Source organism: Enhydra lutris, unplaced genomic scaffold (assembly GCF_002288905.1).
Source record: "Enhydra lutris kenyoni isolate GAN:26980312 unplaced genomic scaffold, ASM228890v2 scaffoldscaffold47, whole genome shotgun sequence".
Lineage (NCBI taxonomy): Eukaryota > Metazoa > Chordata > Mammalia > Carnivora > Mustelidae > Enhydra > Enhydra lutris.
Window position 1 is genome coordinate 10,355,961 of NW_019154131.1, and position 16,738 is coordinate 10,372,698.

The 16,738-nt window shown below is 38.9% G+C and overlaps 1 protein-coding gene across 1 annotated transcript in view; it reads right to left on the reverse strand.

The window, feature by feature from the left end:
• The window catches only part of LOC111156629 (FRAS1 related extracellular matrix 1), a 146,792-nt gene that overhangs the window by 96,530 nt on the left and 33,524 nt on the right, over positions 1-16,738 (reverse strand). The window contains exons 8-10 of the mRNA XM_022517628.1: positions 6,619-6,963; positions 5,856-5,998; positions 227-420 (exon numbers count right to left, since the gene is read on the reverse strand). Coding sequence (XP_022373336.1) covers positions 227-420; positions 5,856-5,998; positions 6,619-6,963 — 682 coding nt within the window. The remainder of the gene's footprint in view (positions 1-226; positions 421-5,855; positions 5,999-6,618; positions 6,964-16,738) is intronic.

Here is a 16,738-nt window from a genome sequence, read left to right on the forward strand (position 1 = left end):
TACCTAAGGTGAAGACACTACCAATAGCAGGTCACTTACCAATTAATACAGCTTTTGAAGGAAGGTATGAGATAAGTTTGAGATTACAGTATATGTGGACTTGAGTACAAGTTCATGTCTGACCAACAGAACAACTGAACCACAGTACTGTATAGGGACACTTGCGACTCAGTCCTTGGACACAACCCTCAACAAATAGCCCAGGTGATGACTTCTCAAGAGATACCTGTGGCCGAAAGAGAAAAACGGAGGTGTCGTTATCGTGTAGAGAAGCTCACTGTCATATTCAGTATCTATAAAATGTAGATGTTTCTTAGTTATGTAGGCCACCTCCGTTTCCTTGACAACCAAATGCCGAGAAACTCCAGGAGCCTCTTTTGGAAGCTGATCATCCACTGGAGTGATATGGACGGTCACCACCTGGAAAGAAATGATCTGTGCCATTAATTTGAAATACCAAAGGACACCAAAGAAAATGTCCCCAGAGTCCCCCCATCATGGTGAAGATGCTATTCAAAACTCCCATTTGTAATATCCTTCCACTGAAATGATTCAGGAGCTATTAAGAACTTGGGCCAAAAATGGAACATTCATGTCCATTTAATGTTATATTTTAAGAATAGAATTATCACAAATATAGTTAATGCCATCATGAAGGCTACAGAACAGGCACATGATACACAAAATATGTTCCTGATTTTATTTCTGTTTCTCCCTTCCACCAACAACCTATGCTTTCTTTTGCTACCACCCTCCACTCAGTCACTGATCCTAGAAACCTTGTTATGACTTTGGTTCCTCCTTCTCCTGTGACATGTAACACATCTCCAGGTCCCAGAGTTTTTGCTTACCAAATTTCCTATGCCATGACCACACCCCGCCCCCACCCCAACTGGCATTCGCACTCTTACTGCTCTAGCTCCCACTCTCATCCTTTCTTCCCTACATTATTGCAATAGCTTCCTGTGAACCCTAACTTCAGTACCTAATCTCGACTTTACATATCTCTAGTGCTCTCTTTTAAAAAAAAAGTGCAGGCCAACTCGGTTATTCATCTCCCCAAAAAACCAAACCACCACTCGGGTGGGATTAAATTATTCAAGCTCCTCAGCATAGCACCCAAGACCTCCACAGTTTAGACACACTCTATATTTCAACTTTATCTTGTGCCACCTTTCAACATTAACCCAGGACTCCAGATGAGCACAAGATACCCAGTTGTAGTTCTCAAGCAGGCCTCTATGCTCAGATCATGCTGTTCCTTCAGTCTACAATGCTTTTCTCCTGCTTTCTCCAGCAACCTCAGGCTTTCTTACCCTTGAAGACTCTTCTTAAAACTTTGCCCAGTTTCTTGGAACTCCTGGATGGCTCAGTCAGTTAAGTGTTCAACTCTTGACTCTGGCTCAGGTCATGGTATCAGGGTCATGAAATTGAGCTCCGCATTAGACTGCCCTCTCAGTGGGGAGTCTGCTTGAGATTCTTTCCCTCTCTCTCTCCCTCTGCCCCTACCCCACCCCCCACAAATGCGCTCTCTCTCTCTCTAAAAGAAATAAATCAATCTGTAAAAAAAAAAACAAACTTTGTCCAATTTCTCAGTTGGAATTGTTTCTGAATTTTGCTTATCCCTCAACAAATATTTTACTGCCTTATAGTATTAGCAGTCCACATGTCAGTCTCTCCTAGACTGAAAGGTCCACAAGGGGAGAACCATAGCATACTGAAAACCTTGTGAAATTTGTTAGTGGACAGACAGTTAAAATGCAGAATATACCACTCAGTAGCTATTAATCTTGAACAAGTCATTCAACTTCTTGGGGTATCAGTTTTATTGGTTAGTTAAGTTTAACAACAATAATCTCATAGAGTTGCTATGAGGATCAAATATCACCATGTAGATGAGTATCTGGCACATAGTAGGTGCTCAATAGATATTGTGTTCATTTTGGCTGCTCCACAATTAGCATGGTATTTTGTAGGTAGATGATACTTCATCGGTATTTGCTAACCCAGTCAATATGTCCTATCTGTGATTTTAAAAACTCTTAAAATCATACTCTCGGGGTTTGGGATCATGTAAGAGGGCAAGGCAGCTTTGCCAAACAACTTTTATAATCACATTTATTTTTTTTCCCCAATAATCCATGACTGTTTGTGAGAAAGCAATTACGAACTCTCTCCCAAAACGGGACATCTTTTTGGCATCATGGATCTTTGCACAGCTTGATGCACGAGGTATTCTTACCCTGGTTCTAGTTATTTTAATATTGTTACCAAAGCACAGATCAGCAATGCCAGTTTTGTCTACAATAACGGTGTTCACAATATTTAATTTGAAAATGAAGAAAATTCCTTTTAAAATTGATGCACAAAGCAAAAACTAAGGCATAGTTAAGGTTTTCTGTGATAAAGCCTGGGACACCAGCTTGGTCACCTACAAGCTATGCTCCCTGGGGCAGATAATTTTACCCCTCTGGGGCTGTTTTTCTCTCTAGTAGCACAGTGAGTATCTAGTAGTAGGTGCTCAATTAATTAATCCCCTGTCTCCATCCTTCATTACTTTTACAAAAGCATACAACATATTTACTACTCTGTTACGAAGCATTTCAATAATTAAAAACTAAAGCCAGTTATCAAAATAAAAGAACACAATGACAGTCATTTCCCCAGTCTCCTGGAGTCTGTGTCACAATTTTTTTTCCAATTATAGTTTTTTGCTAATCTACAAAGTTCAGAAATTCTCTATGGGACCTCCCAGCCATAGTGTGCATCAGCAAGGCTCCACTTAATTGAAAAACTGGATTTAATATGGAAACAATAGTTATTGTGCCTTCAAAGAGACCATTTTCCATGCTAATTTATTCTCCAATGTGTTCTTTGTCTAAAAAGAATGTACAAGCATGCTTTTTTATACCCCTGTAGTAATTCTTGGTGGGCACATTTTTCAACATGCTTTATGGTCACTTAAGTTGATGAATCTTTACATATTTATGTATGTTTAAACAATTATTGTATGTGTGTCTGTGGGTAGGAAAAATCCTATTTTAAAAAATTCCATAGAGAAATAAAGAATTCTCATTGTACTGAAATTTGGTTGTAAAAAAGACATTGAACAGCCATTCCCAGACAGTGAGAAACTAGTGCCCAATCACTGGGCTCTTGCTGCTGGCTCTCCCTACATCCCTCCAGTCTACTTATAGCCATAGGCACCTGCACACACACTTGAAGAGAATCTGAATATAAAGTGATAAATCAGTACACAAAATCACAAAGCCTGACCTTGACCCTCAGGATCAGGGTCCACATATGATACTCCGACAGCTAGTATCTGACTTTCTTAGCCAGAAGCCATCAAGCCTTGGTTCTTGATCCTTTCTCTGCCTCAGCTTTGATTTTTGCCTGATTCTTTATCTTACATCTTCTTTTGAGATTATCCAGTGCTATTTCTCAGCCCCAGAAACAAATACCCATTTTAGCTTTGCCAACCCCACTTTCCATTCTGACTTCTGACAAATGTCCATGCCCTGGGTGCCCATCCTCATCCAGTCATGTCCAGTTGCCTCCTTCCACTTGACCTACAGGCCTTTGTGGCACCTGCTTCCTTTCTTCCTCCATCTCTTAGTCTTCTTCCTGCTTCTCTCATCTATCCTTATTTTTCATTCTCCATTTTACTTTTTTTTTCTTCAGGTTTTTACTTTAATCACCTAGTGCTCATCACGACAAGGGTATGCCTTAACCCCCTCACCTATTACACCCTTCCCCCCCAACCCATTTTACTTCTAATATCACTTTCTCCTAGGTATAAGATCTCTTACAGCTTAAGACCTAAAAAGCCCTCTACTGAGAAGGATAAGAAAGGAAATACTTTTCAAAAACAAACTGAGCAGGTGAGGCTTAATTTGATGACAGTAATGACGACCAAGACAGAAAGAGAGAGGGGATGTCATGCTGATGTGTAGATATACTGTTGACTGGTGTGTCAGTCAACGTCTCAGAGGAGCATTCAGTAGAGAAGGACTAGAGGAGGGAAGCGGCATCCCTATGCTTACGTAAGTTCTTTCCAGCTTTATGCACATTGTGTCTCACTTGAGGAGATCCTTGCTTTCCATCCACCATAGGGAATAAACTTACAACTGGATCTACAGAGTTTGGTCTGACCTATTTACCAAGATTCAGAAATAATTCTGTTTCAGTGAAGTTTTCCTTACTCTAGGGAGACCTCACATCCCCATTTGATCTATAAATATGAGATAAATATAAATAATTCTATACCTATGATGCATAAAATATGTAATAGCAGAAGAGGAAAAAGAAGTCCTGAGCTTTCAATAAAAAAAAATACATAATCTGCTAAAAGTGATATGATATTCTAGTCAGAAGCAGGTCGGTTTGAATAGCTGCAATAGAAGATTTAAAAATAAATCCTATTCATCGTCGCCATTTTGCATCATCAAGTCAACCAAGGTCTCAAGCAAAAACGCAACCTAGAAATGGCATAGAATACACTGACCAAAAAAGGGAGTTGTTATTTGGAAAGGAATTGATTTGTTATTTAATATGCAGATGAATTAAGAATTTTCTCATTCATTCTCTATTCCCTCTTAACAGGGATCACCTTGTTCCTTCAGTTTCTGGGCTCTCTGACATCATTCTTCCTGATCATCCCTTTTTGTTACCTTTGTCTTAGCAAACAGATGAATAGCTCAGTCCCCTATATAGTGGCTAATGTAAGTGACAGTGATATTATGAGAAGCATTATATAGCCAATAGGGACACATGCTTTAAAGAATCATTCTAGAGGGGCACCTCGGTGGCTCTGTCTGATAAGCGCCTGACTCTTGATTTCAGCTCAGGTCATGTCTCAGGGTCATGAGGCCAAGCTCTGCATCTGGGCTCCATGCTCAGCAGGGAGTCTATTTCCTCCTCCTTCTCCCTCTGTTCCTACCCCCTCTAAAATAAATAAGTCTTTTTTAAAAAAATCATTCTAGAGCTGGTTCTAGATTTGCTTAGATTTCTACACATGCTACCTTCCAAGATCATAGGTATAAAATGCCTAGCAAAAAGAACTACGTATAGTAAGTGATCACTTATTTTCAGCTGTTTTTCCACCCCTACCACCAGCCATCCTCTCTTTAGATGGAGTCTACCTTTTAATAGTTTATAGTTGTCCAGATCCTACACTAACTTCCTTTTCTATAATTTCTATATGAGAATGCCTCCTTAAACTTATTTCTGTATCCTGTATACTTAAATGATATACTTGAGTGTTGGTGAAACACATAGTTCTTCAAAAGCAACAATAAATAATAACTAATTTATCTATTGAGTACTTACCATATGCCAGAAAGCTCAGTACTTTATACATAATTATCTCCCTTACCCTCACAATTGCCCTATAAGGAAGTTGTAGTATTTACCTATTTTACAGGTGAGGAAACTGAGGCACAGGTCGGGTCAAGGACAGGAGAGAAACATGGGCAGTGTAACTTCAGGGACTATACTTCACCACTTACACATAAAATGCCAGTGTTTTCTTGAGTGTTATGAGGCCAGCATATTTGGTAGGTGTTCTGTAAGGGCCCCATGGTTAAGTAATCTTGAAAACACAGCATAACATAACACGGAGTTTTTACGAGTAATTTACAAATACAATATTTACAAATACAATAATTTACAAAACATATTAGGAAAGTAAAAGGTAGAGAAGACATGCAAAGAAATTGACTTAACCTTGCTGAATCCATTGCTTCTCAAACTTTGAATCTTAAAACCTGCTTTTATGTAGTTTCTAATGACACCTCCCGGAACGGATATCTGTGGACAAGACTTGAGTACAGTATGAAGAGATGGCCTCTTACCTGCGGCACTGAGAGATTTGGAGGTTCGTGGCTGTCCCACAGGACAAATTCAAAAGAGTCTTCAAAGATCTCTCCACCAAAGTGACGATAGTAAATGATGCCATTAAATAGATCCCTCTGAAGGAAGCCAGGGACAGGATAGCCTATTGGGTCCACGAAACATCACATACTTTTGTAACAATCTTCCAGATGTTGGAGTATAAACTTAGGACTTACCTTCAAAGTACTTTCTGCCTAGTATGGTGTATGCACCCAAGGAATTTTCATTAAATATTTTTATCAAAGCTTATAAATAATAAGCAGAAAAATTAAAGTTGCTACACCTATCTTAAAATATGTAGAAAAATTAGCATTACAAAAAATATTTTTTAGGAACACAGTCTTACTAACACTAACCGCTTGATCATTATTATTTTGTTACTCCTGAGTACTTTAAGAAATAGTTATGAAATTATTCTGATAAAGCATAAACAAATGTTATTCAGGAAATTACTTTATCAATGTTTAGAATAGGCCAAACCCTTCTCTTCAAACTTATTTGTTCTATCATCTTGCTTGGCAGACATAATTTTTCATAGTGTAATAGTCAGCTTGACAGCTGGAACTTTCCAGATGCACAAACTTGAATAGATCAATTTAAGTTTTCTAGGTGTGAGGTTTCCCATCCATAAAATGAGAAAGATCATCATATCATACCTCATAAACTTGATGTCCACCCTTGTACAAATTCTGGCGCCAACAATCTTCACTGTTCAGAACTTACCTATCAGCCCTGGCCCTGGTTTCTTCATGATTTCTCCAGCTTGAGGAGGTTTTGTGATATTAAAGAAGATGTAGTCATCGCTGGAGTCCATGTCTGATGCTCTGAGCATGGAACCCTGGATCGGTATGGTTTGCCCCTCCTCCAGTTCAATCACAACATTGCTTATGAGGAACGGGGGACTGTCATCTTTAGGCAAAATGTTGATGGGAAACTTATGGCGGATGCTATGTTGGCCATCAAATATCCTGAAGATCACAAAGTCTTTGGTGGAATCACTGTCGTCATGATGATAGCGAACGACTCCAGCCTGAAGGTCAGCCACAGTGAAGAGAAATCCTTTCCCGCCTGATGGAGACAGCAGAGATGGAGCTGACTGAATGAGGGATGCTGAGAGAACAGCTATAGTGAAAGCAGCCCTAGAGAAAAGGGCATTAAGGAAAGTGGACCAGCCAATTCATGCCTCACTTAAACAGTCTTGTTTAGTCAGCTCTGGACCTCCAAAAACCTGGTTTTGAATACTGGCTGTAACACTAATGAGTTGTGTGGATTTGGGCAAGGTACTTAATTCATTTGAGACTCATCTGTGAAACAGGGGTAATACTACCTACCTCATATTCCCTAGTAAGGATGAGAGAACTTAAAAAAACAGTAAGCCTACAAAATATGTTGATTATTAAACTCATTGTTGTCATCCTACATGGCAGCCCCTCTTAGAGGGGCAGTCTTCAACCAGGAGCATCAGTACCAGCTAGGATGTCGTTAGAAATGTAACTTGTATAGGTAAACCCCAGCAATCTGTTTCACTAAACTTCCAGGAGAGTCTAACCCATGCTGAAGTTTGAGAATCACTGGCTTATTGCCCAAAGGCTAGAGCTCTGGTATCTAATGGCCTCAGTTCAAAGCCCAGTTCAGCCATTTTCTAGGTAGATGACCTTAGACAAGTCAACTTCTCTAAATCTCAGGTTCCCCATTTGTAAAGTGGGAATAATGATACTACTTCATTTCATAAAGCTGATATAAGTATATAGAATACTTTGTATAGTATCTGGCACAAAGAAAATACTTAATAAATATTAGTACTATTTTCTACCTCTTCTGAGCCACATCATCATGGGCTACCACTCTACTCTTCATTTCTACGGTGCTAATAAACATTGCTTCACTCTGTATAAGTGATTACAATTCTTGATGACAAGTGCCCCAGTGGTCTCCCCACACTGTATGGTTGTTTTAAAACTCTGACTGGAGGGCGCCTGGGTGGCTCAGTGGTTTAAGTCGCTGCCTTCGGCTCAGGTCATGATCTCAGGGTCCTGGGATCGAGTCCCGCATTGGGCTCTCTGCTCAGCAGGGAGCCTGCTTCCCTTCCTCTCTCTCTGCCTGCGTCTCTGCCTACTTGTGATCTCTGTCTGTCAAATAAATAAATAAAATCTTTAAAAAAAAAACAAAAAAAAATACTCTGACTGGAATAAGTGTTTAAACATTTGTGTAATAGACACTGCAGGTTACTTGTCCAGTAGCCTCTTTCTGCTTCTTCACCAGTAGCAGAATCCTACTTTTATTTGGAATGGCAAAATGAGCATTAAAAAATACTCTGGTTCCCAGATGCCACTGCATCTGGGAGGTAATATGTGCTTGGTAGATTTAAGTGGAACCTGTTGCATCAGATTTCTGTGAAAAGCTATTAAAGAGAGAAAATTAATTGACATAACTGTTTCATTGTCCCTCTCTTTCTTCCTTCCTGGAATGCAGACCTAAAGTCTAGAGGTGTATGCACTAGCTTGTGACCACTGACAGAGCAGAAAGAGCTCCTGGCATCATGGATCTGGAATGCCTACCTCTGGGCAACTTATCACATGAGGAAAATAAATATTGAATTTTTAAATCACTGGAACTGGGTTTCCTTTACATGTAGCTGAACATCCACCCTAATTAATACACCCAGGCTTAAACTAATCTCCTACTCTCCTGGGATTAGACAAGAGAATTTATCATTTCATTTTTGATTTCAGAAATCCTAATTACAAATGATAATAAATAAGAACCCCCTTTCTGCATTATAGTTGAGAATATACCAAAAGGATAACTGAATTAAATCCACTGCGCTCATTATAAGGAATGGACTACACTATCATATGACATGAATATTATTTTTATTAGGGCTTACTGCCTTGTTAAGTACTAGCCTTATAACATAATTAACATAACATAATGCTATTAACATAATAACATAATCATTACCAAGTATTAAAAAAACTAAGCTTCTCTGTTTTTCAATACATTTTTCTGAATCAGAGAAATGAGAGGGAAATATTTTCTCTTCCAGTGGGGGTAAGATCATAAGTTAAAGAATATATTTAAAAGGACTACTCCCTGGCATCAGAGATTTAAATATGAGCCAAGTACAGGAGGCTATTCATAAATGGTCATCCAGGGGTACCTGGGTGGCTCAGTCCATTCTAACTCTTGATTTCAGCTCAGGTCATGATCTTAGGGTTGTGATATTGATCAAGCTCCACATCAGGCTATGTGCTGGACATGAAGTTAGCTTAAGATTCTCTCTCTCCCTCTCCCTCTGCTCCTCCTTCTTCAATAAAAAAATAAGTAAGTAAATAAATGGCCATCCATTGATGTGAGCACCCTAATGAAAAAGCTAATGGTTTCAAGATTTCCAGATTTTCTGGATATGACAATTTATTTAAAAATGAGGTCTAAGGGGCACCTGAGTGGCTCAGTCACTTAAACATCTGACTTCAGCTCAGGTCATGATCTCAGGGTCCTGGGATTGAGCCCAGAGTCAGGTTCCCTGCTCAGCAAGGAGTCTGTCCCTCTCCCCCAGCTCATGCTCTCTCTGTCTCTCTCTCTCTCTTAAATAAATAATTAAAATCTTTAAAAAAAGAAAAATAGAAATGAGGTCTAAGACAGAAGGTTTCTTTGAACAAATTATAGCTGAAAACTTTCCTTATCTGGGGAAGGAAACCGACATCCAAATCCAGGAGGCACAGAGAACTCCCATCAAAATCAACAAAAGCAAGCCAATACCAAGGCTTATTGCAGTAAAATTTGCAAAATACAGAGATAAGGAAAGAATTCTGGAAGCAGGAAGGGAAAAAAAATCCCTAACCTACAAAGGAAGACAAATCAGGTTCACATCAGATCTCTCCACAGAAACCTGGCAGGCCAGAAGAAAGTGGCATGATATGTTGAATAGGCTAAATGGGAAAAATATGCAACCAAGAATACTTTATCCAGCAAGGTTGTCATTGAGAATAGAAGGAGAGATAAAGAGTTACCCAGACAAACAAAAACTAAAGCAGTTCATGACGACTAAACTGCAAGAAATACTAAAGGAGACACTTTGAGTAGGAAAGAAAGACCAAAAGCAACAAAGACTAGAAAGGAATAGAGAAAATCTCCAGAAACACGAACTTTACAGGTAATACAATTACTTTGTAATACAATACAAATATGAATAAATTCGTATCTCTGAATGTAAATAGAATAAATGCTCCAATCAAAAGACATAGGATATCGGAATGGACTAAAAAAAAAAGATCCACGTATACCGCCTACAAGAAACTAATTTTAGACCTAAAGACATCTACAGATTGAAAGTGAGGGCTTGGAGAACCACCTATTACACTAATGGATGTCAAAAGAAAGCCAGAGTAGCCACACTTATAACAGACAAACTATAATTTAAACCAAAGACTGTAAAAAGAGATGAAGAAGGGCACTATATCATGAGTAAGGGCTCTATCCAAGAAGAAGATCTAATAATTGTAAATATTTATGCCCACAACTTGGTAGCACCCAAATATAAAATCAATTAATAACAAACATAAAGAAACTCATTGATAATAATACAATAATAGCAAGGGACTTTTAACACCCTACTTACAGCAATGGACAGATCATCTAAGCAGAAAATCAACAAGAAAATAATGACTTTGAATGACACATTCTTTTTAAGTACACAGAATACACATTCTTTTCAAGTGCACAAGGAACATTCTCCAGAAGAGACCACATACTGAGTCACAAATCAGCCCTCGACAATTACAAAAAGGCTGAGATCATACCATGTATATTTTCCGATGACAAGGCTATGAAATTTAAAGTCAACCACAAGAGAAAACTTGGAAAAACCACAAATACATGGAGGCTAAAGAACATACCACTAAAGAATGAATGGGTAACAAGGAAATTGAAGAAGAAATAAAGAAATATATGGAAGCAAATGAAAATGAAAACGTGACAGTCCAAAACTTTTGGGATGCAGCAAAAGTGGTCAATCAATGTGATATACCACATTAATAAAAGAAAGGGTAAGAACCATATGATCCCCTCAATAGATGCAGAAAAAGCATTTGACAAAATACAGCATCCATTCTTGATTAAAATCTTCAACAAAGTAGGGATAGAGGCAACATACCTCAACATAATAAAAATCATATATGAAAAACTCAGAGCTAATATCATCCTCAATGAGGAAAAAATGAGAGTGGACAAGGATGTCCACTCTCACCACTGTTACTTAATACAATACTAGAAGTCCTAGCCTCAGCAATCAGACAACAAAAGGAAATAAAATGCTTCCAAATCAGCAAGGAAGAAGTCAAACATTTGCAGATGACATGATACTCTATGTAGAAAACCTGAAAGATTCCACCAAAAAATTGCTAGTACTGATAAGTTAATTCAACAAAGGAGCAAGATACAGAGTCAATATATAGAAATCTGTTGCATTTCTATATGACAATAATGAAGTACCAGAAAAAGAAAGCAAGGAATCAATCCCATTTACAATTGCAACAAAAACCATAAGATACCTAAGAATAAACCTAATGAAAGAGGTAAGAGATCTGTATTCTGAAAACTATAGAACACTGATGAAAGAAATTGAAGATAACACAAAGAAATGGAAAAGCATCCCATGCTCGTGGATTGGAAGAACAAATGTTGTTAAAATGTCTATGCTACCCAGAGCAATCAACATATTTAATGCAATCCCCATCAAAATACCACCAGCATTTTTCACAGAACTAGAACAAACAAACCTAAAATTTGTATGGAATCACAAAAGACCCCGAAAAGCCAAAGCGATCTTGAAAAGGAAAAGCAAATCTGGAAGCATCACAATTCCAGACTTCAAGCTCTATTACAAAGCTATGGCACTGGCACAAAAAGAAACACATAGGTCAATGTAACAGAATAGAGAAGCCAGAAATAGACTCTCAACCCTATGGTCAACTGATCTTCAGCTAAGCAAGAAAGAATGTCCAGTGGAAAAAAAGACAGTGTCTTCAACAAAGGATTGCTGAACAGCAACATCAGAAAGAATGAAACTGGATTGCTTTCTTACACCATACACCAAAATGAATTCAAAATGGATGAAATACCTAAATGTGAGACAGTAAATAGTCAAATTCCTAGAAGAGAACAGAGGCGGCAAGCTCTTCAACTTAGGCCACAGCAACTTCTTAGTAGATATGTCACCACAGGCAAGGGAAACAAAAGGAAAAATGAACTACTGAGACTTCATCCAGATAAAAAGCTTCTGCATAGAGGAGGAAATAATCAACAAAACTAAAAGGCAACCTACAGAATGGGAGAAATATTTGCAAATGATATATCAGATAAGGGATTAGTATCCAATATCTATAAAGAACTTAGCAAAGTTGACACCCAAGAAGCAAATATTCCACATAAGAAAGAGGCAGAAGACATGACAGACACTTTTTCCAAAGACATACAGATGGCCAACAGACATGAAAAGATACTCAACATCACTCATCACCAGGGAAATGCAAATCAAAACCCCTGTGAGATATCACCTCACACCTGTCATAATGGCTAAATTAACAACACAGGGAACAAGAGATGTTGGCAAGGATACAGAGCAAGGGGTACTCTCTTACACTACTGGTGGGAATGCAAACTGGGGCAGCCCCATTGGAAAACAACATGGAGGTCCCTGAAAAAGTTAAAAACAGAACTACCCCATAACCTGGCAATTGCACTACTAGGTATTCACCCAGTGGAAACAAAAATACTGATTTGAAAGGATACATGCACCCCAATGTTTACATTGGCAGCATTATCAACAATAGCCAAATTGTGGAAAGAGCACAAATGTCCATCAACTGATGAATGGATAAAGAAGTTGTGGTATATAGGAGTCAAGATGGCAGAGAAGTAGCAGGCTGAGACTACTTCAGGTAGCGGGAAATCAGCTAGATAGCTTATCTAAAGATTGCAAACACCTACAAATCCAACGGGAGATCGAAGAGAAGAAGAACAGCAATTCTAGAAAGAGAAAATCAACCACTTTCTGAAAGGTAGGACTGGCAGAGAAGTGAATCCAAAGCGACGGGAAGATAGACCGCGGGGGGAGGGGCCGGCTCCCGGCAAGCGGCGGAGCAACAGAGCACAAAATCAGGACTTTTAAAAGTCTGTTCCTTTGAGGGACATCGCTCCAGAAGCTTAACCGGGGTGAAGCCCACACGGGGTCAGCATGGCCTCGGGTCCCGCAGGGTCACAGAAGGATTAGGGGTGTCTGAGGGTCGCAGAGCTTACAGGTATTAGAACGGGGAAGCCGGCAACAGAGACAGAGACGAGGAGTGAGCTCTAAGCTCGGGGTTACCTTGAACCGGTCGCAGGCTCGGTCAGCTCGGAGCGCGGCCGGAGGCCAGGGTGACGGGAGTAATTGGGCGCTGTTCTCTGAGGGCGCACTAAGGAGCGGTACCCCAAGCTCTCAGCTCCTCCGGGCTGGAGACCGGGAGGCCGCCATCGTTATTCCTGTCCTCTGGAACTCTACGGAAAGCGCTCAGGGAACAAAAGCTCCTGAAAGCAAACCTGAGCGGATTACTCAGCCCGGGGCCTGGTAAGGGCGGTGCAACTCTGCCCGGGGCAAAGACACTTGAGAATCACTACAACAGGCCCCTCCCCCAGAAGATCAACAAGAAACCCAGCCAGGACCAAGTTCACCTACCAAGGAGTGCAGTTTCAATACCAAGGAGAGCAGCGGAATTCCAGAGGAGGAGAAAGCAAAGCATGGAACTCATGGCTTTCTCCCCATGATTCTTTAGCCTTGCAGTTAATTTAATTTTTTTTTCTTTTTCAATTTTTTTTCTCTTCTTCTGCTAACTTTTACTTTTTTTCTCTTTTTTTAACTTTTACCCTTTTCTTTTTTAACGTTTTTTAACGAGTTTATCTAATATATATATATATATATATATATATTTTTTTTTTTTATTTTTTTTTTATTAGTTTTCTTTTTTTAATTGTTTCTTTTTTTTTTTTTTTCTTTCTGAACCTTTTTATCCCCTTTCTCCCCCCTCATGATTCGGGATCTCTTCTGATTTGGCTAAAGCATATTTTCCTGGGGTTGTTGCCACCCTTTTAGTATTTTACTTGCTCCTTCATATACTCTTATCTGGACAAAATGACAAGGCGGAAAAATTCACCACAAAAAAAAGAACAAGAGGCAGTACCAAAGGCTAGGGACCTAATCAATACAGACATTGGTAATATGTCAGACTAGAGTTCAGAATGACGATTCTCAAGGTTCTAGCCGGGCTCGAAAAAGTCATGGAAGATATTAGAGAAATCCTCTCGGGAGATATAAAAGCCCTTTCTGGAGAAATAAAAGAATTAAAATCTAACCAAGTTGAAATCAAAAAAGCTATTAATGAGGTGCAATCAAAAATGGAGGCTCTCACTGCTAGGATACATAAGGCAGAAGGAAGAATTAGTGATACAGAAGACCAAATGACAGAGAATAAAGAAGCTGAGCAAAAGAGGGACAAACAGCTACTGGACCATGAGGGGAGAATTCGAGAGATAAGTGACACCATAAGATGAAACAACATTAGAATAATTGGGATTCCAGAAGAAGAAGAAAGAGAGAGGGGAGCAGAAGGTATATTGGAGAGAATTATTGGAGAGAATTTCCCCAATATGGCAAAGGGAACAAGCATCAAAATCCAGGAGGGACAGAGAACCCCCCTCAAAATCAATAAGAATAGGTCCACACCCCGTCACCTAATAGTAAAATTTACAAGTCTTAGTGACAAAGAGAAAATCCTGAAAGCACCCTGGGAAAAGAAGTCTGCAACATACAATGGTAAAAATATTAGATTGGCAGCAGACTTATCCACAGAGACCTGGCAGGCCAGAAAGAGCTGGCATGATATATTCAGAGCACTAAACAAGAAAAACATGCAGCCAAGAATACTATATCCAGCTAGGCTATCATTGAAAATAGGAGGAGAGATTAAAAGCTTCCAGGACAAACAAAAACTGAAAGAATTTGCAAACACCAAACCAGCTCTACAGGAAATATTGAAAGGGGTCCTCTAAGCAAAGAGAGACCCTAAAAGTAGTAGATCAGAAAGGAACAGAAACAATATACAATAACAGTCACCTTACAGGCAATACAATGGCACTAAATTCATATCTCTGAATAGTTACCCTGAATGTTAATGGGCTAAATGCCCCAATCAAAAGACACAGGGTATCAGAATGGATAAAAAAACAAAACCCATCTATATGTTGCCTACAAGAAACTCATTTTAAACCCGAAGACACCTCCAGATTTAAAGTGAGGGGGTGGAAAAGAATTTACCATGCTAATGGACATCAGAAGAAAGCAGGAGTGGCAATCCTTATATCAGATCAATTAGATTTTAAGCCAAAGACTATAATAAGAGATGAGGAAGGACACTATATCATACTCAAAGGATCTGTCCAACAAGAAGATCTAACAATTTTAAATATCTATGCCCCTAACGTGGGAGCAGCCAACTATATAAACCAATTAATAACAAAATCAAAGAAACACATCAACAATAATACAATAATAGTATGGGACTTTAACACTCCCCTCACTGAAATGGACAGATCATCCAAGCAAAAGATCAACAAGGAAATAAAGGCCTTAAATGATACACACTGGACCAGATGGACATCACAGATATATTCAGAACATTTCATCCCAAAGCAACAGAATACACATTCTTCTCTAGTGCACATGGAACATTCTCCAGAATAGATCACATCCTCGGTCCTAAATCAGGTCTCAACTGCTATCAAAAGATTGGGATCATTCCCTGCATATTTTCAGACCATAATGCTCTGAAGCTAGAACTCAATCACAAGAGGAAATTTGGAAAGAATCCAAATACATGGAGACTAAACAGCATCCTTCTAAAGAATGAATGGGTCAACCAAGAAATTAAAGAAGAATTGAAAAAATTCATGGAAACAAATGATAATGAGAACACAACAGTTCAAAATCTGTGGGACACAACAAAGGCAGTCCTGAGAGGAAAATATATAGCGGTACAAGCCTTTCTCAAGAAACAAGAAAGGTCTCAGGTACACAACCTAACCCTACACCTAAAAGAGCTGGAGAAAGAACAAGAAAGAAACCCTAAACCCAGCAGGAGAAGAGAAATCATAAAGATCAGAGCAGAAATCAATGAAATAGAAACCAAAAAAACAATAGAACAAATCAACGAAACTAGGAGCTGGTTCTTTGAAAGAATTAATAAGATCGATAAACCCCTGGCCAGACTTATCAAAAAGAAAAGAGAAAGGACCCAAATAAATAAAATCATGAATGAAAGAGGAGAGATCACAACGAACACCAAAGAAATACAGACAATTATAAGAACATACTATGAGCAACTCTATGCCAACAAATTTGACAATCTGGAAGAAATGGATGCATTCCTAGAGACATATAAACTACCACAACTGAACCAGGAAGAAATAGAAAGCCTGAACAGACCCATAACCAGTAAGGAGATTGAAACAGTCATCAAAAATCTCCAAACAAACAAAAGCCCAGGGCCAGATGGCTTCCCGGGGGAATTCTACCAAACATTTAAAGAAGAACTGATTCCTATTCTCCTGAAACTGTTCCAAAAAATAGAAATGGAAGGAAAACTTCCAAACTCATTTTATGAGGCCAGCATCACCTTGATCCCAAAACCAGACAAGGATCCCATCAAAAAAGAGAACTATAGACCAATATCCTTGATGAACACAGATGCAAAAATTCTCACCAAAATACTAGCCAATAGGATTCAACAGTACATTAAAAGGATTATTCACC